The sequence below is a fragment of the Nannobrachium achirus genome, assembly GCF_963921795.1.
Source record: "Nannobrachium achirus genome assembly, chromosome: 21".
NCBI lineage: Eukaryota > Metazoa > Chordata > Actinopteri > Myctophiformes > Myctophidae > Nannobrachium > Nannobrachium achirus.
Window position 1 is genome coordinate 10962346 of NC_137828.1, and position 25142 is coordinate 10987487.

The following is a 25142-nucleotide window of genomic DNA, read 5'->3' on the forward strand; positions in this document are numbered from 1 at the left end:
ATATTCAAAGACTTGCAAAAAAAAATCATGATTTTTTAAAAATAGCAGATCTACAAGCTCACAGCGCGGCACTCGGTGCCGCGCTGTGAGCTTGTATATCTGCTATTTTTCAATAGTTAAAGCAGTCAATAACCCTAGGCTTAAATGGGTTAAGGGCCCTGTCTTGATTTATAATCCCATCCAATTCTTCTTTACAACTAAAAAGGCACCACCAACTGCCACACAGTATCCCCCCCCCCCCCCCCCCCTTCCTATTTTATCAGCTTTTTCTCCACTACTGGTGCAGAAAGTTAAGAGACATGCTAGAAACAAATTTTCTATTCTTAAAAAGTTCCGGTTGTCTGAGAGTGTGTCTGGACAATGGATACAATAAGCCAGATTACTTTATCCACGAGTTTCCAACGCCCCATAGTGCATTGCGCAGACGTCTGCTGCACCGAGCTTCCGCCGCCGATTTACAAGCTCACAACGGGTTGCATCTGCGACGCGACGTGAGCTTGTATGTCTGCTGTTAAACCCGGAAGTTTGGTCCTGATAGTCTCCAGTAAACTCCCGGGGAAACTTGTGGATACGAACAAGCCTGATTGATCGCATTGCCCCATACGTGGCCGTATAGGGAAATCGGTAGCGTTAGGCAGCAGTTTCTGTTGAGTAACATCCAGAGCTCAATCAGCGAGAGAGATAGTGTGTGTGTGTGTGTGTGTGGGGGGGGGGGGGGGGGGGTTCAATAACTCCGGGTACCAAAACCTGAACACGCTGATCGATGCGTAGGGCTGTCACGATATGACATTTTACATGACGATTAATTGTCACTCAAATAATTGCGATTAACGATGTAATTGTGTTTGTCGTTTATAATTACATTTCTGTTTGGCTTTTAGGCTTAGAAGTTACACATGGAGATATGACACATAACCGTAAATACACAAAGAAATTACTGACATATTTCATATTTGACAACTTTCTACTTGAAAAATAACATTGATAGTGGAAATAGCAGATCTACAAGCTCGCGATGCGACGCGTTGTGAGCTTGCAGATCTGCTATTTCCACTATTTCTGAAAATGTTTGAAAATGTATGAAACCTTTTTTTAACGTTCACAATTATGACGATTATGATGACAAAATAATCACAATTATGTCAAATAATTGCGATTAGACGATTATGTAATAATCGTGACAGGCCTATCGATGCGTCGCAAGGTAACACATCGTCAGCGACATTAAATGTTGTTAATTCTCAAATACCTGGAACGCGCCCGAGTTGCGTTAGATTTTAACCACTTTTTTATGCTTTAACTTTAGAAAAACAGCAGATATACAAGCTCACAGCGCGGCACCGAGTGCCGCGCTGCAAGCTTGTAGATCTGCTATTTTTTTTTAAATCGTGAAAATGAGTGCAAGTCTTTGAATATCTTTGACCCGATCTTTGACCCGACTTCTAAATCCTTCCCCTAAATCATGCTGTTCTCAAATCTTTTCATGTCAAGGACCCCCAAAATTACAGGTATTTGGCCACAGACCCCCCATCTCAAAATATGTTGTTCCAGGGACCACCCAGAAGTAAATATTTGAGTTACAGATGTTCGCTTTTAACTAGATATATTCAAAGACTTGCAAAAAAAATCATGATTTTTCAAAAATAGCAGATCTACAAGCTCACAGCGCGGCACTCGGGGCCGCGCTGTGAGCTTGTATATCTGCTATTTTTCAATAGTTAAAGCAGTCAATAATCCTAGGCCTAAATGGGTTAATTGCCGAAAATGTGACCCCAAGGCTTCCAACATTCGCCGCCGAAAGCAGCTTATTGAGGGTGCCATTTGTGAACTCAATGTATAGTTGTTAGTAGTCACAGCGAGTGTACCATCACATTTCATTTGAGGATAGCATAAAATAATGAAATACTATCGTGAATAAAAAGTGGCACGTAAATATTGTCTTGTTTCAAAATGACAATCTTTTTTTACCACTTTAATTCTGGCATCCCTATTTTGGGGCAAAAGAAGAGTGAATATAGCTGAGTGAATATAGTTATACATCTATAAGCTCACAATGATGCAATGCATTGTGCAGGGTTCCGTCCCACACATCTTTACCAATTCATTTCCAAAACTTTTCCAGAATATTTAACCCGATTTCCAGGACTATATAAGAATAATTCAGCTCAATAACAAGGCGCTTACTCCTATGCGCAATGCCCAAAGACAGGTAGTGTATGCCAGTGGTTTTCAACCTTTCCTGGCCGTGACCCACAAAATAATCATATTTGAACTGGGGACCCCGGCACCCTGACGAGCACTAAGAGTAGAGGAATTTTGTATAACACAGTTTTATTGTGAAAATAGCAGATCTACATGCTCACAGCGCCTCGCAACGCGAGGCGTTGTGAGCATGTAGATCTGCTATTTTCACAATTTCAATTTGGCTAATGTTTAATTTGTAATTTCAGAGGTATTAACAAAATCAATAACCAAAGACAATGCATAGCTATTTGTCCAGGACCTTCCAGGACCCTTGATCAATTCCAAAACTTTTCCAGTACTGGAAAAATATTTTTCTAATTTCAAAATATTTCCAGGAATTTCATGACCGTGGGAACCCTGATTGTGAGCTTTTATATAGTTTATTTTTGCTATTCATCATTTAACGAAGCATACAGAGCTTTAAAGTGGTTACAATATATCCATGACTAGGAAGTGATCATTTGACTTTCACCACTGGCTCGAGAGCGCGAGAGAAATTCTAAGAGTCATCCAACGTTAAATAGAAGTCGCGTGGATATCTTACCTCCGCTTTCATCTGCATCTGCCTGTTGATTTGGGCCACCTCCTTCCAATATGGCGGCTACGTCTGGAACGGTGATGTGGAATTCTATTCTCTTGGTCCCGGTGGCCTGTGGCTGCTCAAAGATGTCAGAGGGCTGCAGCGTTGGCCCCGGAGCACTGATTCAAGAGAGAAACAATCACCACTTCACTGACAACAACCGCTTCCAAAAGGGGCCACACAATCACAATAAACTGGCCTCCAGAGTGGGTTAACTCTCATAACCCATTTAGAACGGGTACACATTTTGTGTATCATTATTTTATGCTTTAACTATTGAAAAATAGCAGATATACAAGCTCACAGCGCAGCACCGAGTGCCGCGCTGCGAGCTTGTAGATCTGCTATTTTTGAAACATTGTGAAAATTAGAATTTTGACCCGATTCTATAAGTGTCTTTTGAATCCTTATGAGATTTTTTGAAAAACCCATGTTTCTATATCAGCAATCTGGCCAGCCATCGTCAAAGAAAAGGTCCTTTTCACTTAAATGGAGCTCAGTTAGTCTGTTCTTGAGACACTACTATGGCAGTGGTTCTCAAACCTTTTCATGTGAAGGACCCCCAAAATGATATTAATTTGGCCACGGACCCCCCATCTCAAAATATTTAGTTCCAGGGACCACCCAGAAGCAAAATTTGAGTTACAAACGTTCGTTTTGAAAATACACATATTCAAAGATTTGCACACATTTTCACGACTTTTTCCAAAAATAGAAGATCTACAAGCTCGCAGCGCGGCACTCGGTGCCGCGCTGTGAGCTTGTATATCTGCTATTTTTCAATAGTTAAAGCATTCCATAATGCTAGGCCTAAATGGGTTAACGGTGGGTATCATTTTGTTTTGTTGCTCAAAACAGAGATATTTCCCAGTCTGCAGTCGGCATACTGTGCAGCCGAGAGACACAGGGACTTACTATGTATCTATGGTGTTCTGTCATTAAGGGAGGCTATGTGAGGTGCAATAACAATACTATGGTCACACTGGGCTTTCTTTATGAGGACTTGGCACGCACGCACACACTCTCAATTCTGTTTCCCCTTCCAAGCTTCTAAATAGGGGAGCAACAGTTAATCAAGCTAATCCATTTAGTCATTTATGATAAGTAAATCAATTTTAGCAGCTCAAGCAGTAGAGCCACATAAACCCTCTATTCTTAGTAAAATGGATCCGAGTGTACTTGGAAGTTGGCACACTCTTTTTTTCCAAAAATAGTGGATCTACAACAGTGCAGAACCTGAGGTCTTCTGACTAAACGTCTGTCCGTAGTATCTCCGAAACGTTCGGTGAGTTGGACTTTTGACGTGCATATTTTCAAACTCTAATTCGGTCTAATGCTTTTTAAGAAGTCGCGAGGGACATCGTTTTATTGTCGAAAAGGACCTTTTAACCCGAAATCTTCGTTCAAAGCATGGACAGGGCTTTTAGGGCTCCTAACCATCCCTCACACTAGAGGTCTGCAGCGGGAGCGCACTCCGGTGGGACTTGCAGGACCCGACGCAAATAGTTGCGGCGCGGGGATTTTAATCCCTGCGGGCGGGAGCAGGCGTCAAAATAAAGCCAGCGGACCCCGCTAAATCCTGCACTCTCCTGCAATATAAACAGACAGAGCTTAGATCTATACTTTAGCAAGATATGATTATGTAGAGCAGGGGTTTTCAAACTTTTTTGTCTCAGGGCACCTTATAAATATTTTTTTAATCCGAGGCACTCCCAGCACCTTAAATTTATAGAATATCGTCGTTGTCGGGTGGAAACCTTGTATGTCCAAAACCGTTAGTTTTCTATTTATCATCTATAAAATGTACTAAACTAGTGAAAACAGCACACAACACCTTGTGTGCTTGTAGATCGGCTGTTTTCACTAGTTTTGTGCGACAGAGGTTTCTGTCCGACAGTGACGATAATAGTCATTTAGGTTAGAACCGACTGAAAATAACTTTGTACTTCAAGTTTAAAATGATGCCCTGATGAAGACCCAGAGAGGTCGAAACATGTTGGCTTTTATTATTATGAAATAAAGTACCCAGTTTTTACGCCCGCTCTCCTCCTTTTTTAAACTTTTTTGAGTGCTCGGATCTCTCCTCTTTTGATACTAAATATTTCTTCAAGTGTCCAAATAAATTCCAAATATTATCAAATGATCTCGCGGCACCCCTGGACTGCCCTCGCGGCACCCCAGGGTGCCCCGTCACCCACTTTGAAAACCCCTGATGTAGAGAACGCAATTTCACGCACGAAGCGCACCTACGTGGAGTCTCTCTCTCTCGCTCTCCCTCTCTCTCTCATTTGTTCTCACACTACCCTGTGTGTGCGCAGCTCGTCGTTGTGGCATTGTCACTCACTATTTAATATATATATATAACTATTATAATATATGTCCCATCGCAATATAAACACTTTCCCTCTGTGAGCAACCCCTCGCAAATGCTCCTCTCTTGCGCACACTTATTCTGCTTGGTAATGGTTTTGGATCTCAATGGATAAGATGCTAGATGCAGGACTCCACAAACGTCAACGTGCCTTCTTGGGAGGGAGGCTGTTGGACGCGCTGCGGTACTATGCGCCGCGGGAGTCCTCGGGACCAAATGCACATAATTTGTTTGTTACGGGCGTTGAGCGGCGGACAGTAATTGTCTGTGGGCGGTCAAAAATGAAATAATTGCGGCGGCGGGCGGGACTGGTCAGAAATCAAGCAGGAGCGGCCGAGCGGGCGGTAATGGGATTTACAAAATCAGTCCCGCGCAGATCTCTACCTCACACCAATAAGATCTCTACCTCACACCAATAAGATCTCTACTTCACACCAATAAGATCTCTACCTCACACCAATAAGATCTCTACCTCACACCAATAAGATCTCTACTTCACACCAATAAGATCTCTACCTCACACCAATACGATCTCTACCTCACACCAATACGATCTCTACCTCACACCAATAAGATCTCTACCTCACACCAATAAGATCTCTACCTCACACCAATAAGATCTCTACCTCACACCAATAAGATCTCTACCTCACACCAGATCTCTACCTCACACCAATAAGCTGAGCCTCTGCGATAGTAAGCTTTCAGTGTGGCAGCCCCTGCCCTCTGGAACTCTCCCCCCATGGAGGTTCGCCAGACGCCAAACATTGGACTCTTTAAAAGTCCGCACCGAAGAGACACTCGTTTACTCAGGCTTTTGGAAAACAGTTAGTTTATTTTTGTAATTGTAAAGCGCCCAAAGACGCTATATAAATTCCATGATATTATTAATAGCTATTTTTGTCAAAACATTCCCCCCAGAACAGGGAGGTTCAAGTGAGTGTTTCTCAAATGGGGGTACGTGTACCCCTAGGGGTACGTGGAGGTACTGCAGGGGGTACTCAGAAATTGCCCCTAAAAAAAAGTATAAATCATGCTAATATTGTTCATAGTTAAATAATTGACTACAATTGAATTAGGAGGGGAAACACTTGTACTGTTTTATGTTTAATGATGACACATGGAGAAACTTGATATGCTATTCTAACCCAAATTACATGGTACCAGGCAACTGGGATGTGTTTTAAAGTTGTTTGAATGTATTGAAGTTATTGACATGAAAACCGTTTGAAACTCTTTCACTCCATTCCTTATTTTATATTCTTGAAATAGCATCATATACCACTATTTATTTATATGTTAATTACAGTTGTATAAGAAAAATGTTGTTGCAGGGTAAAGGGGGTACTTTGATTCAGAAATCAGGGAAAGGGGGTACTCAAGCCAAAAAAGATTGAGAAACACTGGGTTAAAGCATGCACTATGTGTTAGGGATGAGACAAGCTTGAGTGCCTTGGCGTACCTCAGGGAGTCAGACTTGGGAGCATAGAGTAGGTCCTTGATCTTGGGTTTCTTTCTCTTGGAGGCCACTTTTGTTCTCAGGGGTCTCTTGCACGCTTGGTTGACCAGACCCATCAGACGAGCAATCCTGAGAGGAAAGTAAACCCCCCCCACACACACCGCCCAAAGGAATAAGGGTTTAAATACAATTCTGATATTCCAGATGGTGCATGGCTGATATTGAGCATCTAAACAATTAACCATAATGTTACAGACACTGGTGAATGATGCTGGTTAAAGGGATATTCCACTTTCAAAAAAACTTTTGGTAATTCTATCATCTAATCAGGCTTTTATGAACACCCTGAACAGTTTTTAATTAGCTTGATTGAATATTTAGATATTTGATGTACAGGTAAATGTTACCAGGCCCTCCAGGCCCAGGGCCTCTCCCCACACACAGCCATTGTAACTTCAAACTTCATTTTAACCATGATATATTCATTAAAAACACCCATTATTCTTTCTGGTGACTCATACTACCCTCCTAATATGTGAGCAGGCCGTGTTTTTTCGATAACTTTAGTTTATTCATTTATTTTTAATAATTATTTTTTTGTATTTCATTTTTTCCATTTTCCCAAATAATTATTCAAAATAAATGAAAAAAGTTATCGAAAAAACACGGCCTGCTCACGTATTAGGAAGGTAAAATGAGTCACCAGAAAAAATAATGTGTGTTTTTAATGAATCTATCATGGTTAAAATGGAGTTTGAAGTTACAATGGGTTTGTATGTGGAGAGAGGCCCTACCACTGCTCCCTGTTGAAAGTGGAATATCCCTTTAATGTATCAAGAAATATAATATGAACCACTTTCAATCACATTACTTATTATCATCATCATCATCATCATCATGGGCAAACATTTGAAAGTAGAATTTCAAAAATGTAGAATAATTCCCCAAAATGGTAAAAAAGTAAGCTCACAATAGGTTTCACCGCAACATGTTGTGAGCTTGTAGATCTGCTATTTTCGTACAGCCATGTATAAAATAGAGCTTAAAGTGCTTGAAGTAACATTTGTGGGGTCACCTCTCCTTGTCCTCGTCGTCCTCACTCTCGTACTCGGACTCCTCTTGGCTGGACAGGTCCATCTCCTCCTCTGGTAAGGGGGGGTAGTCGGGGGGCATGGGAGGGGGCATGGGGATGGGCGGAGCAGGGGGCAGCTCAAACTACAGGGGACAGAAGACAGAGGAACGGCCGGGCTTGAGTTGAGACAGGCTCTGGATTTGTGACAGTGACTGACAGACTTCTGCAGGAGGGTTCGACCACAAAGTGGTCAAAGGGTCCACAGCTACACAATAGCGTTTTGACAATAACTGGCGATTCATATCCGAGCAGTCGAGTTAATTACAGGGTGATCGTGAAATTGTACTGTAAGACTAATTAATTGTCACACAATTGTGATTAATGATTTAATTGTTTGTTTTTTTGGCATTTAACATTGGAACATATTAATACAAAAATACATTTGTTTGGCTAATAGGCTTCGTAAGCAAAAGTGGTGGTGGGGGGGGGGGGGTGAGCACAAGGGTGTGCACATTATCTGAGGGATTGAATGTAGGAGTGGTGATAGTGCATGCACAAATCCACTCTAGCCCAGGTGCTGGACAAACGGCAATACAAGAGAAGGATAGAGTCCGCAACACTGGTAATACTCAGCTCTGCTTTATTGCTTCAACGTTTCGATCCGTTTGGATCTTCTTCAGGAATAAATTAAATTATTCCTGAAGAAGATCCAAACGGATCGAAACGTTGAAGCAATAAAGCAGAGCTGAGTATTACCAGTGTTGCGGACTCTATCTTTCTATTGAATGTAGGAGTCTCAGAAGTAATGTTGGAGTGCCAATTGGGCAGATCTTTATGCCCATCCATGGTGTTCCGTGTCCAGGCTAGTCTGTGATGTCAGTACTATGACGTCAGAGTATGCAGACAGACGGTTACCATCGCGGCGAAACTGTGTAGTATCAGTGATGTCAGCATGCAGATGGTCAGACAGACATTCGCTAAATGAATAGTTAGATGGTGGAAAAACCCAATCTACAAGCTCACGTGTCGCGATGTGACGCGTTCTGAGCTTGTAGATCTGCCGTTTCCACAACTGTTTGAAAGAATTTGAAAGTGTAAGAACATTTTTCAATATGGAAAACGAGAAGATAATGCAAAATAATTTTGATCATCTCAAATAATTGTGATTATTTAAGCCTAGCCTAGAGTTAATGTGAGCTTACCATGAGTTAATGTGAGCTTACCATGGGCGGTCGGACGGTGATCGGGCCAAAGGGACACGGCAGATTCATCCTGTTCATCAGGTGAAGGACCTGTCAGGACGACAGATGTCTTCAGTGACTTCATTCATAGGCTTAACTATGGCTTTAAATTCTGTCACACAGAGAACTGCAAACTGCACGCGGACGCTCTCGGAAAACAGGCAACAGTAATTGTACTGTACCTTCAGTTCAATATGTAAACTGTATTTCTTAGCATGTGCCACGCTCATTTAACCCATTTAGGCCTAGAATTATTGAATGCTTTAGCTATTGAAAAATAGCAGATATACAAGCTCACAGGTGCCGCGCTGCGAGCTTGTAGATCTGCTATTTTTGATGTGTGCAAATCTTTGAATATATGTATTTTTAACGTTTGCAAATCAAATTTTGCTTCTGGGGGGTCCCTGGAACTAAATGTTTTGAGATGCGGGTCCGTGGCCAAATACATATAATTTTGGGGGTCCTTCACATGAAAAGGTTTGAGAGCCACTGACAAAGTAGTCTCTCAAGAACAGACCAACTGAGCTCCAGTTAAGTGAAAAGGACCTTTTCTTTGACGATGGCTGGCCAGATTGCTGACATAGAAACACAGGGGTTTTCAAAAAAACCTTAGAAGGATTCAAAAGACACTCAGGTAGACTCAGATAGAATCAGGGTCAAAATTCTAATTTTCAAGATTTTTCAAAAATAGCAGATCTACAAGCTCGCAAAAAATGCGGGTTAAAAGGCAAGGATCAAACTAGGCAGTAAGGTGAGGTGGTGTGGGTGTGTGCAGCTGCTCCACTGCGACACACCAGCACCACCAACATACCCAACCTGGAAATGACTGCAGTGGAAAAAACCCAGCGGCCCACCATCTCCAAGGGAGAGCTTAAACTCATGCCTCCCACTTATGGTTTTATTATTAATATCGGCTCCACAAATTGAAATTTACATGGCAAATGTCTGCGGTTTGATCTTCACTGAGGCTGGTTGCAGACAGTTCAGAAAACCACTGGGATACTTATTTGGGCATCAGGTTTCCACTTCACAATTCCAAACCCGAAGCCTCCGAATGCAGTCATCTTTTGTAGTGTGTGTGCGTGCGTGCGTGCGTGCGTGCGTGCGTGCGTGCGTGCGTGCGTGCGTGCGTGCGCGACTGTGCGTGTGTGTGTTTGTAATGTCCCCATTTTCTGCCTTGGGTTAAAAATAGTAAATTATGAATGCAGTGAAAATAGCAAACGAAAAAAATTAAAACACACACACACACACACACACACAAACAAATAAGACTGCTAGAAAAATAGCAATGACTAACACTCGTATATGGATAAAAAAAAACAATCAACAATCCAGACACTGGTTCAGGAATAGAAATATATGGAGGATGCAGAAATGTACTCACTTGAACATAGAACTTTGGTATGCTGAGGAGGGCATGTGTTATATTTGTCAGAGTCCCATTTGAAGGCGGCGGATATAAATATTTGAAACTGGGATTTGTTTGAAATTTCAACCTATAAAACAAGGGAGAGAGAGAGAGAGAGAGAGGAGAGACAGAAAGGGTATTAGCCTAGGCACGAGCTGCATCTCGGTACCTTAAAAACAATACACTCTACGTGAAATAACTAAAAACAAATGTGACTCGCAAAATATGTCAAAACAATGGGGACACATGAATATGTAAGCAGACCAGAGAGCTTCCGCTATGTGGCTGGCTTACATTCTTCAGATGACAGGCAGTCTGTAGTCAAACCATTGGGACACTGGGACCAGCGTGCCATGTCAGCGCCTATTCTACACGCAATCACAGAGCAGGGACTGAATCTAATTAAACCCAAGTAGGCAGCGGCTGCACAACAGGTGTTTTTTGTTTATGCAGGTGTGTTATTGTGTATTGCCAAGAAAAGGGCTTTCATTATGTGGCGATCCCATCGGGAATGGCATGAATATCCAATTACAGCCGTCGCTCCAGATTTAATTGACTGTGGATAAATCAAGATCACACTTCCGTTAACCAATTTAGGCCTGAGATTATTGAATGCTTTAACTATAGAAAAATAGCAGATCTACAAGCTCACAGCGCGGCACCGAGTGCCGCGCTGCGAGCTTGTAGATCTGCTATTTTTGAAAAATCGTGAAAATTAGAATTTTGACCCGATTCTATAAGTGTCTTTTGAATCCTTCTAAGATTTTTTGAAAAACCCTATGTTTCTATGTCAGCAATCTGGCAGGCCATCATCAAAGAAAAGGTCCTTTTCACTTAACTGGAGCTCAGTTAGTCTGTTCTTGAGAGACTACTATGTCAGTGGTTCTCAAACCTTTTCATGTGAAGGACCCCCAAAATGATATTTATTTGGCCACGGACCCCCATCTCAAAATATTTACTTCCAGGGACCACCCAGAAGCAAAATTTGAGTTACAAACGTTTGCTTAAAAAATACATTACATTCAAAGATTTGCACACATTTTCACGACTTTTTCAAAAATAGCAGATCTACAAGCTCGCAGCGCGGCACTCGGTGCCGCGCTGTGAGCTTGTATATCTGCTATTTTTCACTGGTTAAAGCATTCAATAATGTCTAGGCCTAAATGGGTTCAATAATAGGAGCAAGGAGATTTGATTATACTTGAGGACGGGACGTCACAGCTTCACTGGCTCAGATCAGGTGGTATCAAAGACCACCCGGTGCCAACCTCCAACTGGCAGGCCAGATGGCTTGTCATGTGCTTGGAGGCAGGAGGCCCCCGGCCCTCTAACCCATTTAGGGTTAGGATTACTGACTGCTTTAACTATTGAAAAATAGCAGATATACAAGCTCACAGCGCGGCACCGAGTGCCGCGCTGCGAGCTCGTAGATCTGCTATTTTTTGAAAAATCATGAGTTTTCTTTGCAAGTCTTTGAATACATCTATTTAAAAGCGAACATTTGTAACTCAAATATTTGCTTCAGGGTGGTCCCTGGAACAACATATTTTGAGATGGGGGGTCCGTGGCTAAATACCTGTAATTTTGGGGGTTCGTGACATGAAAAAGTTTGAGAACAACATGATTTAGAAGAAGGATTTAGAAGTCGGGTCAAAGATCGGGTCAAAGATATTCAAAGACTTGCACACATTTTCACGATTTTTCAAAAATAGCAGATCTATAAGCTCGCAGCGCGGCTCTCGGTGCCGCGCTGTGAGCTTGTATATCTGCTATTTTTCAATAGTTAAAGCATAAAATAATGGTTAAAGTGGTTCAAATCTAACGCGACTCGGGCGCGTTCCAGGTATTTGAGAGTTAATTGGACGTGAGGCCGGTGACAGCTCCTGACTGGGTCTCTCAGAGTCTTGCCCAGCCTCACTCACTCAGTCAGCTAGCCTCCAGCCTAGTACAGGTGAGCAGAGCAGGCGCCAAGATGGAAAGCCACTTTGAACCCAAACTGACAGCAGCACCTTCACGGGGCAAAGGAGTGCAAGCGTGCGTTGCACACGTACATCAGGAGGTGGTTGTGGTTTGTGTGTAGCAGTAGCTGATTGGGTCAGGGACGTGCTGGGCCCCTGATTCATCCCGGGAAAAAGAATTGGAGAGGCCCTCATTGCGCGCTATAGAGAGAGATATAGTAGCTGCTGCTACTCAAAGATTTGACATTTCAGATCATGACAAGTGACAAGCCAGTGGGCCAATTACATTAGTTATATTTCGTCGTTGTCGGGTGGAAACCTTGTATGTCTAAAACCGTTTGTTTTGTATTTATCATTTTAAAAATGATTTAAACTAGAGAAAACAGCAGATCTACAAGCACACAACGCCTCGCGGTGCGAGGCGTTGTGTGCTTGTAGATCGGCTGTTTTCACTACTTTTGTGCAAACAGTTAAATTTTTACTTTTGTGCAAACAGTTAAATTTTTTCCTAATGGCCGTCCTGGACCGGCCGGGAATGAACCGGCCGTTCGGGAGTTGTCCCGCTTTTCCCAATGGCCAGCACGTCCCTGGATTGGGTAGACTGGCCGCCTGAGTATCTGCAGGTCAGCCGTTTGCCCCTGGTCTCTTGCCTGATTATTTTCTTGCTCCTCAATCCCCACTCGAGACGGACAGTCAGACATTCAAGTCAGTCCACCATTTTGATAAATGTGATACTGCCAGTTTCTATTTTTTCTTTTTTTCTGCGGCCAAGGAGGGAGGAGCACAAAGCTACAGGACTTCATTCATTTGTAATGGAAGACAGAGACATGAACTCCACAATCTCTGAATGCTACAGTATATAGAGTCTGGAACGACACCTCCAGAAATCCGAGTAAAGCCCTTTGCACACAGGCGCGTTTATCCGCATGGATAAAACGGACAATTTCATTTTTTTAAAAGAAAACAATGATTCTCTATGACCTCATGCACACCGGATCCGAATTAGCCGTGCGACGAGTGGCTGCGGCCGTGCGTTTTTTTCTCGATCGAACCCAGTTCGATTCGTGTGTCTTGTCGCATGCGGTAAAAAAACGTATCACTCCTTGTATGACTCCTTTTGGGATCTGCAGCGCCGATTCCGCACAGCATTGCACACCCAATCCAATGTGTTTTATTCATGCAGCAAACGGAAGAAACGCAACTGTCCTGTGTGCAAAGGGCTTAACCGAAGCTGGCATTTCCAGCTGGCATTTCCGTTCACATAAAAATATATTTTGTATTTCCATTTCTGCTAAGCAGCAAGCTATATATGCTTAGATGTTTTTTAATTATATTATGATACATTTGCGCGACTGTAAAGACAAAAGGATGTGCGGAGAAGGCTTCACATCCCGTTTTATCCCTTACTCATGATCAGAGCTTACGCGCTCCAGACTGCGGCATGATGTTAATGACTCCCTACAGCTGGCAGTGTTCCATGACGGGTGGGCATGAGCACAAGCGAGTCGATGTGGATCTGCTATTTTTCAATAGTTAAAGCATAAAATAATGGTTAAAGTGGTTCAAATATAACGCGACTCGAGCGCGTTCCAGGTATTTGAGAGTTAATTGGACGTGAGGCCGGTGACAGCTCCTGACTGGGGCTCTCAAACTCTTGCCCAGCCTCACTCACTCAGTCAGCCAGCCTCCAGCCTAGTACAGGTGAGCAGAGCAGGCGCCAAGATGGAAAGCCACTTTGAACCCAAACTGACAGCAGCAGCACCTTCACGGGGCAAAGGAGTGCAAGTGTGCGTTGTGCACACGTACATCAGGAGGTGGTTGTGGTTTGTGTGTAGCAGTAGCTGATTGGGTCAGGGACGTGCTGGGCCCCTGATTCATCCCGGGAAAAAGAATTGGAGAGGCCCTCATTGCGCGCTATAGAGAGAGATATAGTAGCTGCTGCTACTCAAAGATTTGACATTTCAGATCATGACAAGTGACAAGCCAGTGGGCCAATTACATTAGTTATATTTCGTCGTTGTCGGGTGGAAACCTTGTATGTCCAAAACCGTTTGTTTTGTATTTATCATTTAAAAAATGATTTAAACTAGAGAAAACAGCAGATCTACAAGCACACAACGCCTCGCGGTGCGAGGCGTTGTGTGCTTGTAGATCGGCTGTTTTCACTACTTTTGTGCAAACAGTTAAATTTTTACTTTTGTGCAAACAGTTAAATTTTTTCCTAATGGCCGTCCTGGACCGGCCGGGAATGAACCGGCCGTTCGGGAGTTGTCCCGCTTTTCCCAATGGCCAGCACGTCCCTGGATTGGGTAGACTGGCCGCCTGAGCATCGGCAGGTCAGCCGTTTGCCCCTGGGTCTCTTGCCTGATTATTTTCTTGCTCCTCAATCCCCACTCGAGACGGACAGTCGGACATTCGAGTCAGTCCACCATTTTGATAAATGTGATACTGCCAGTTTCTTTTTTTTTCTTTTTTTCTGCGGCCAAGGAGCGAGGAGCACAAAGCTACAGGACTTCATTCATTTGTAATGGAAGACAGAGACATGAACTCCACAATCTCTGAATGCTACAGTATATAGAGTCTGGAACGACACCTCCAGAAATCCGAGTAACCGAAGCTGGCATTTCCAGCTGGCATTTCCGTTCACGTAAATATATTTTGTATTTCCATTTCTGCTAAGCAGCGAGCTATATACTGTATATGCTTAGATGTTTTTTAATTATATTATGATAAATTTGAGCGACTGTAAAGACAAAAGGAAGTGCGGAGAAGGCTTCACACCCGTTTTATCCCTTACTCATGATCAGATCTTCGGCGCTCCAGACTGCGGCATGATGTTAATGACTCCCTACAGCTGGCAGTGTTCCATGACGGGTGGGCACGAGCACAAGCGAGTCGATGTCGTGGGTGGATGCCTATTAAACTAACTAGACTGTTCTTTCATTGCCATTAATGAGCAGCTTTTCTTATAAATCTAAACAGTCATGAAGGTAGGGCGTGGGGTTCAGCTGAATCGTTGTCAATCAGAAATGGACTTCCGTTTTCAAATGACGCTTCAGAGGAACTGACGTGCTACTAAGGGGACTGCCCCATACATAGGTCGAACTCCCGTTGGGTCGAACACCGTTGGCAGGTTAGCTACTCACCAGCTTTGGCAGGTTAGCTACTCACCTGTGTCACGGTTACTGAGGTTAGGGTTAGGCATAGTTTTACTGAGGTTAGGATTAAAGGGGCACTCCACCACTTTTCAACCTATGTTCATATAATTGGTCCTCACTCAAAAATAGCTTTTTTTTTTTTTTTTTTCTCAGAGGAGGGCTGTGTGCAGTCAGAAACCCATCGTCTTGTGACATCATCGATTGCCAATCCAGCTTATAGAAACTGCAGGCTTTCTATTCCTGAGAAGTTGCAATTTTAAAGTGGAAGCCATTGTTCTCGCGATAATAAAAATCTAAATATTTTTTTCAAAAATATTGATTACATTTTTTATTTTGGAAAATGATGATGTCACAAGACGATGGATTCTGAACTTCCCACAGCTCTCCTAGGAGACTTGGACTGAGTAGAAAAAAATTGTGATATTTTATCATGAACATTAGTGAGGACCTATTATATGAAGACAGGTTGAAAAGTGGTGAACTACTCCTTTAAGGTTAGGTTTTGGTAGTCGGCCCAAAGGGTGTTCGACCTTAGGACATGTTACCGCTACTAATATAATGATTTCCTTGCATCTTTAAGTTTCCAAGCATCCTTGGTCCATGTACGAACTTACCCAAGATTAGGTGCAATGCCCGTCTCTATGACAGGTATGTTGGGCTGTTTCTTCTCGTGTTTCTTCTGCTTGTCTCTACCTGTGTTAGCACTGAGAGAAAAGGAGAGAACATCGGTTTCACACATAGCAGGGCTGTTCTGCACCAGGAACAAACACTCACACTTGACAGTTTCCATGGCAATAAGTGAGAATGCATTTGTAATTGGCTTCAAACACTTAAAATGTTAGACGTAAGGACACCTGCTACAGTATTTAGCAATGAAGAGTAGTAGTATTTTCAAGTGATTCTATGAATTGATGTACTTCTTAACCTTGCATCTACATAATTGATAATTCAGTTTTCGACCAATTCATTTGAAGTAGGAAAATTAAGTGATTAGCAAGAGGCTGTTGTTTTTGAGAGGCTGTAAAATAACCAATGTGGTCTAGGCCTAACCATGGTTAATTTATTCAGAATCACTTTAGATGCTGCATGAAAATCACCTGTCTGCCACAGGCGGGTCCTTCAACGCAACGATGTGATCTTGACCTTTGGCAAACTCCACGACGAGCACATGGTTGAGGATCTCCAACTGGTGGAGTCTGCCGAGAGCCTGAAAGAGATGCGTTCAGTCACAGTCCACATTACTATGATGTCCATAGCTTTTATAGTTTAGTGGTTTTAAAATGTTTTCAAATCAGAACCCCATATTGACTTTAACTAGCCCTTACCCGTTCAAAGATATGAGCTGTGCATGATGTGCAGTGTGTGGGTTATGGGATGTGCACTGTGCATACAGTATATGAGGGATGGAAAGTAACTTTAACTGGTGCTTGCATGATGTAGGAGCATCAATGTAAGAAACCCGTTTCGTTTAATGGCTACAGAGATACTGTCCCCCCCCCCCCCCCCAGCCCGCCCGCCCACCCGCCTGCACACACACCCGCCTGCCTGCACACACACATAATAATTCGCAAAATTATAGTATAGATAAGGCCACATGGAACCCCATTTCAAAGTCCTAGGCACCCTGATATGAAATGCCATATGTTGAGATATTTTGGCTTAAAATACATGATACATATTATAGTGGTGATATTGAAACATATATAACGGATATCAGATTAGAGACGTTTCCCCCCCCCTGAAATATGAATTACATCATATTGACTCATTTGGCTAGGGACCCCTGGGGCTAGGGACCCCTGGGGCTAGGGCTGCAGCTATCAATTATTTTCTTAGTAGTTATTCTATTTATTTACTTTTTCAATTAATTGAATAATCACACTTTGAAAACCTTAACATTGGTCACCTTTGCCGCAGACTTCTCACTGCTGAAGGTCGCAAATGCTGCATGTTTCTGTGGAGATAGAAAAGTCTTGTATATTTAAGCAATATTACACAAGCGGGTGTTGGTTATCATGATTATTGGACCCCCTGCGTTGCCTGTAGGCAAAAAAAAAAGAAAAAAAAACAACACCCAACTTCAGCTGGGTCCCCACCCACCTGACAACCACGCATACTTAATGAGCAGGGGGTGTGGCCACATAAAAACATAATTTTAACACTTTCTGTACACTTTTGAAAAAAATATTCCTCCAAGTATAATCATGATACCTGACGATTATGTTGAAGGGGGGAAAGAAATCACGGCACAACGTCTTTCAAAAAAGTATATATATTTCAATTTTATTTTATTTTTAATTACCGGTAGATTTAAAAAATAAATGAATAGCATTTTATATATTTGTATATACTGTATATATATTTTTATTTATTTATTAAGTAGTAGTGAAAATATACAATCTACAAGCTCACTACGCAGCGCCAAGTGACACATTTGCATGCTTGTAGATCTGCTATTTTTCACTAGTTTGGGTCCCAGGCAAATGTCTAATTTCTCGTTGGTGACTCTTGAGCTAAAAGGTTTGGGAACCACTGCTCTAACCACATATTAACAAGGCCACTGAGCTGGTTCCAGAGCTAATGAATGAGGGGGACAGTTACTGTAGAATGGACGTACGGGGGTGGATATTGGCAAGAATCTCGTGATGCAATACGTAGCAAGATACTTGGGTCACGATGCAATAGTATCACGATATATTGTGGATCTTTGCGATACGATACAATTGCGATACTATTGCAATATATCAGCTTTAAAAGCTGAAGGCGCTGCTCTAATGTTGTTGTTTTCGTTGTTCGCAGCCATTTTCTGGAGAGACCTCACTCACTGAACCGTGGGAAGGGGAATTATGTTACTATTGTACAGTGACATCTAGAGGCAGCGGAGTGTCAGGACCGGACTTCTACCACTGGTTCCTATGCATGGGAACATATTTTATTTTCCTCAAAGTATCGCGATACTACGGCCTGAAGTATCGATACAGTATTGGCAAATAAACTATTGCGATGTATTGCCATATCGATTATATTGCCCACCCCTACGTTGCCTGACTGCGAGCGCCAGACATCTCACACCACACTACGTGGGGGGAGAGAGTCTGAAACTGGGGACGGAGATTCTACTTCGCCGGGGGCGGGCTAACGCATATTGACGTCACACACACACACACACACATACACACACACACACCCACGCGACGGCGACGTGGCGTGACATTGCAAAAATACGTTATTTCTCAAAACATATTATATGTCTGCATGTTTACGTGCAAAATGGTATTAAAACGTGATGAAACAGCACTATTGCATCGTTTATTAAAATAATACGAGTCGAGTCTGACTCCGCCATGACAGTTTTCACGGACCAATCAGAGTCCACTAGACTCTCATGTGGGCAGAGGACACCAATCAGAGTCCACGAGCGAGTCTCACGTGAGCTCAAGAGCTCTGTTTGGAGGGGGCTGGGACCGGAGCAGCCAAGCCACGTGCCCCAAGCATACAACCCTGATTGGCCCATTCAATTCGCCCGCTCTAAGGGCGCCTTCGAAATAGATTAAAATATGTGCAGTTTCAGTCCACACTACAAACCACCCACCAACAGGGGGGGGTGATGTGCGGACTGAAGTGTCAGGCTAACCCCTACGTACCAGAGGTCCTTTGTGTGAGAGGTGCCTGACAGAGACGGCTCCAAAGTACTTCAGCAGGTCCTCCTTCTCACTGCGGCTGAGCTCGGCTGGCAGGCGGCGGATCAGCAGAGTCTTACCCTCTCTGGAGCGGAGCGCCGGTTCATTCTGACCGTCTCCTCTGGATCCTGTTCCAGAGCGATAGGCTGGCTCATACTGCTCCATTCCTGCAGGACAAAACCACATGGTCACTGATAGCCTAATGCAGTGGTTCTCAACCTTTTCAGGCCACGACCCCCAAAATAATCATATTTTAACAGGGGACTAGGGCTGTCACGATTATGACATCTTACATGACGATTAATTTTCTCTCAAATAATTGCGATTAACGATTTAATTGTATTTTTGTCGTTGACAATTACATTTCTGTTTGGCTTTTAGGCTTTGAAGTTGTACATGGTAGATATGACACATAACCTAAATATACAAAGAAATTACTGACATATTTGACAACAAATAACTTTGATAGTGGAAATAGCCGATCTACAAGCTCACAACGCGTCGCGATGCCACGCGTTGTGAGCTTGTAGATCTGCTATTTCCACTATTTCGGACATTTTTCAACATTCACGATTATGACGATTATGACAAAATAATTGCGGTAATGTCAAATAATGACGATTAGACGATTATGTAATAATTGTGACAGCCCTACACGGTTGATTCTATTGTGAAAATAGACGATCTACATCAGACCTGGCCATTGTGCGGCCCGGGGGCCGTATGCGGCCCTTTGGTTCACTCTGACCGTCCCTTGTAGGGTTAATGGCAAATTACAAAATAAACACATTTTTTAATTTTACCTTATGCATGGACTAAAGCTGCATTTCTTTTATTTTGAAGTTTTATTCATGTACATATGGACGCAATGCGTACATCAGCAGCACATGTGTGTGATCATTGGATGTTGTCTCAATAACAAGCAGGTGGTCAAACTGGTCACACATCAAGACGAACTGCCTTACCTTACCCATCAAAAATGGCTAAAGTGGCTAAAAAAAAGAAAGGTCGACGCCGAATGCCGGGTTTAAAAAAAATGGACTGCTAAGTATTTATTTACTGAAGTTGGAGGTAAAGCCGTGTGTTTAGTTTGCGAGGAGCACATCTTGCAGAGAGCACTGCCTTTTGGCCTGGCCCTCCACAATATTTTCTGTTGTTCATGTGGCCCCATGGAAAGAATAATTGCCCACCCCTGATCTACATGCTCACAACGCCTAGCATGTAGATCGGCTATTTTCACAATTTCTGCCTCTAATATTTGACAAGTTGGCCAATGTTTCATTTGTCATTTTAGAGCCATTAAAAAGTTCTTAAATTGTCACTTAAGAAATGTGCATATACCCTCTATACTCTTAAACGTTATGTCAGTTTGTTTACAGTTGAGTGAGAAAACAATGTTTCACATTAAGTTAATCATCTGGGTACCCCCCAAAATAATGTGGGAATCCCCAGGTTGAGAACAACTGGCCTAATCAGTGGAAGAAGTACTCAGAAAACAGGCCTTTTACTTCTAAGTGTATTTTTGATATCATTGCTGTCGGACAGAAACCCATCTACAGTCTCGCGAGGCCAGACTGTTGCCTCCGCGATTTGGGCAAATGCTCCCGGCATACAGTCTCGCAAACGGAAATAGAAACGATGAGTGCGAGATAAAGCGGATGTGACGCAACCGCTCCCTTGGTGCAGTAGCAATAACATGTCCTACTGGAAGCGTTATGTCTCCTTTCAATATTTCTGGGGGCGTTATTTCGTCTTTCTCTGGTGTTGTTGGCGTTTCCTCCATGATGTTTTAAAATGTTTTCTTAAACTATACACCCATAACAAGAATAGGCCGCTCGAATGACTTTGTCTGAGCTTCTGTTATGTTTCCAATGGGACTACAGTTCAGTGCAGCAGTGGCTACTTCCGATACTCGCCGTTCGGGAGCTACCGTCCAGACTCTATATAGCATTCGGAGATTGTGGAATAGTTGTCTGGCTACGCGAGACTACATCTCCAGTGGTCATCAACATGTCCGTACACGGACAAATGTCTCAGTGGCTAATTGTACATGTTCTTTTTGTAAACAGCATTAAAATGTTCTTATTTAGACCACAAGACCCAATTTACTAATGTCAAGTCTCCAGGTTTTCTACTCTATGGGTACGACACTATGGCATATTAGGAGTCCAATCTAACATATAATTTTCCGAATGTCTGTCTGTCTGTCTGAGTGTCTGTCTGAAACCGCGTTTCTCCTCAGTGGCTGGAGCAATTGATCTGAAATCGCATCACCATCAGCATATGAACACACCTGACATAACTGTGAAGCCCGTTTGTCACTTTCACAAATCGTATGCTGTATAATTGCATTTTTATGGTGTATCTATATCTATTTAGCCTACAGTACCTTTTGTGACCACACATGTTAAGGGAGGGGCGCTGTTGTTCAGGCCATGCACAATCACACACAAACCCACACACACACACACACACACACACACACACACACACGGGGGGGGGGGGGGGGGGGGAGTGTGTGTGTGTGCAGGCGGGCAGGCGGGCGGGCGGGCGGGGGGGGGGGGTGGTTCTGGCCCTGTTACAGATGTTGTCCAAAATCATGCAGATCAGTACACAGTATCTCTGTAGCCGTTAAATGGAACGGGTATTTCTTACATTGATGCTCCTACATATTAGCATGCAAGCACCAGTTAAAGTTACTTTCCATCCCTCATATACTGTGTGCACAGTGCACATCCCATAATCCACACACTGCACATCATTTCGGAGCTCATATCTTTGAACGGGTAAGGGCTAGTTAGTACCAACTAGTGGTTCTCAACTGAATGTACAAATGGAACCAAATGAACTTGTAAGGGTAAAAGAAATAGCAGATCTGCAAGCTCACGATGCTTTGGGACATGATGTGCTGTGACTTGTGAGCTTTAATGTACATTATTAACTATTTTTGAATAGACACAGTATAAAATAAGCCTTAAATGCTTAAAGGAGCTATAGTCAACTTTTTCTTGAAAAACGGATGCTAAAATAAAAATGTTTCGAAAACATTTTATAAAAAAATAAGCTTCATATGTGTTTCTATTCAAAAATGACCACAAAAAGCGTAAACTAATGATAAAATAATCATTTTGGCCATTGTCAGATCGACACTTTGTTTACATTCTAGTCTATAGACTAGGATGTAAACAAAGTGTCGGCCCTACAATGAAAAAGTTGACTATAGCTCCTTTAATGTCTGTTTCGTAATAATATTCTATTAACTAAAGTTTTCTAATTTTAAATAAATAAATAAATAAGCCTATAGTTTTACGGGGGACTGCCCATAAGTCCTACATCTCATTTAGTCCTACATCTCATTAGTCCTAATTTAGTTAGGTTTAGGCATAGTTTTACTGAGGTTATGGTTGGGGTTAGGTTTAGGCATAGTATTCTTCACCAGGTTAACATCACCAGATTCTGACTAGTAGACCTTGTACCAGTGAACTGTACCGTCATGAAACTGTACCTTTTCCTATGCAAACTTCTAATAAAGTCTTCAATCAATCAATCAATCAATGGCACCAGTTTTACGTTTCTGTTGTCTCACTGAATGGTGCTGTGCTGTCACCAGCGTGTATCGTACAGCAGTGGTTCCCAAACTTTGTAGCTTGTGGTGGTGGGTGACCCAAAACAGAAATTAGACGTTTGCCCGGGAGGCGGGAACCCAAACTAGTTGTGAGCTTGTAGATCGGCTACTTTCACTACTTCTTAAATATACAATTTCTAATTTATGGAATTTCTCAGATTTTTCTTTTATTTGATTCTTGATTTATTTATGTATTTGCCTGTTTGCATGTTTTTTGAAAATGTTTTTTAAATAATAAATAAAAACAAAATCGAAACATTAAGGGACCCATCAGCGTTGCCAGACGTACGATAATTATCGTATTTGTACGATAATTTGACCCTCTGTACGATGTACGATCAATAATTCCAAAAATGCCCAAATGTACGATAATTTTGGCATATCACCAAAAAGAGCGTGAATTCACTATTTTCCCTGGCTACTGATCTGGGATCAGGTTTGGCTTCTCAAAATAAGCCAGGAAATCAGTCAATCTGACCCTAGATCTGTACTTGGAGGCATTAAAAACACTGGTTGCATCTTTCCAGACCAGTTTCAGGCTTTTATTTGTGTAAGCTCCAAGAAGTTGCCTGCTGCCTCCACACAGCATAATATCTGATGCGTTTTTGTCAAGCAGCTAGGAGTCTAAAACGAGGTAGTTTATTACACTAAAGACGCATTTTTTGGTGAAATTACGTCTTTACGCGAGTGATTTCTCTTTTTTGGCTGTGTAGTGTGTACGATAGTTTCATGTCAAATACGATAATTCTGAGCCTCCGGTACGATAATTCAACATTTCCCATCTGGTAACACTGGGACCCATAAATGGGTCCCGACCCAGTGCTTGGGAACCTAGTAAGTACACCGGCGCGTGCTCGTGCTCACAAACCGTTAAGGGCTCTGAAATGAAGCTTATAATAATATAATATAACCTAACAATAAAGCCTCGGTGGTATCAGGCTCCATAGTAGGGTCGGTGACGTGTCGCTTGCCAAAAGACAATATCTGCAAGCTAACGGAGGTTTAGCAAGCGACCCGCTTTGTGCTTTATGTTAGCTAGAGGTAGAGGTGGGACGTTCGCGAACGAATCGAGTCTTTTGAACGGCTCTTTGAAATGAACGATGGGATCCGGTTCGCAGTAGGGAGTTGTGGAATAAGTTCAAAACATTCTTTACTCATGTAAACGTGTCAATACTGCAACGTGGAAATACTCTGATATTATACTACTAAAACTACTACTAAAATGTAGCCTACTTTAAAGTACAAAAGTATCGGTATCAAAATGCACTTAAAATACCACTAGTAGAAAATAGTCATACTGCAGAATGTCCCATTTCACAGTTTTTCCAATGTAGAAAATGTAGAAAAATAATTTGAAAATAGCAGATCTACAAGCTCACATTGCATCGCGTTGCGACGCATTGTGAGCTTGTAGATCAGCTATTTTCAAATGGCGGAAACGTAGCCTATATATGACTGAAATGTATAGGATTGAAGTGAATTTGTAATTATAATGAAAATCTACAAAGTAACTAGTAACTAAAATGAGCCAGTCTTTTGAACGGCTCTTTGAAAGGAACGGATCCCAGAGGCCCGGCTCACTTCAAAGAGCCATAAATCCCATCTCTAGCTAGAGGCTGGGTGGCTAAGCGAACCAGGTCTACTTCTTCATGACTATAATAATGAAACACTATTATCTCAGCTGCACGGAGAGAAGGTTACAAGCCACCATTATTACACAGTAGGTACATTCAAAGTAGACGTTTTCATTAATACGTTAAATTCATGAAAAACAAAAGCAATAACATGATCCTACCCGCCTGTGCTGCAGCAGCATGGATGCTACCTGGGCTAAAATAATAATTAGCCCGGCTGATGTGTGTTTACTTCCGCACAAAATAATCGACCATTGGTTAATCCACAGTGCCCCGCCCACAAGCTTCACAGTCATTGGTCGAATATTCCCCGTGGTTTTCTTTTTCTTTTTTTTCCAGGTCGCCTGTGTTGTAGTTTCATCCTTTCGCCATCAGATGTCACCCTCAGCACGAAGATGAAAACAGGTTGATTCATGTTATTCCCTCATAGTCATAGATACTCATATTTAAATGAGTAGTTCATCCCCAAAATGATTTATTTATTTATTTTTTGATTATTAAATGGCCAAAATGTATAGGGCTGAAGTGGCATGGATACTTGAGTTCAATAGTATTTTTTTGTATTTGTCGCATTCCTAATAACAATTTTATTACAGTAAATCAAAATGTATCCCATTGTATCCCATTGATTCCGGATGGGGCCCCAAATGCACTTCACTCATTCGGAATCAATGGGGGTACATTTATTTTAATCAAATTATTGGCTTAGGAA

General features: G+C 42.3%; 1 protein-coding gene across 2 annotated transcripts in view; it reads right to left on the reverse strand.

Annotated features, from left to right (window-relative positions):
* The window catches only part of rnpc3 (RNA-binding region (RNP1, RRM) containing 3), a 40627-nt gene extending 16011 nt beyond the window's left edge, over positions 1 to 24616 (reverse strand). For both annotated transcript variants that reach the window (XM_080751493.1, XM_080751492.1), the window contains exons 1-10: positions 24592 to 24616; positions 19136 to 19338; positions 17398 to 17445; positions 16589 to 16698; positions 16106 to 16195; positions 10352 to 10463; positions 8950 to 9018; positions 7730 to 7869; positions 6658 to 6783; positions 2789 to 2943 (exon numbers count right to left, since the gene is read on the reverse strand). In XM_080751493.1, coding sequence (XP_080607619.1) covers positions 2789 to 2943; positions 6658 to 6783; positions 7730 to 7869; positions 8950 to 9018; positions 10352 to 10463; positions 16106 to 16195; positions 16589 to 16698; positions 17398 to 17445; positions 19136 to 19336 — 1051 coding nt within the window. In that variant the 5' untranslated portion in view covers positions 19337 to 19338; positions 24592 to 24616. The remainder of the gene's footprint in view (positions 1 to 2788; positions 2944 to 6657; positions 6784 to 7729; positions 7870 to 8949; positions 9019 to 10351; positions 10464 to 16105; positions 16196 to 16588; positions 16699 to 17397; positions 17446 to 19135; positions 19339 to 24591) is intronic.
* Positions 24617 to 25142: the final 526 nt, after the last annotated feature.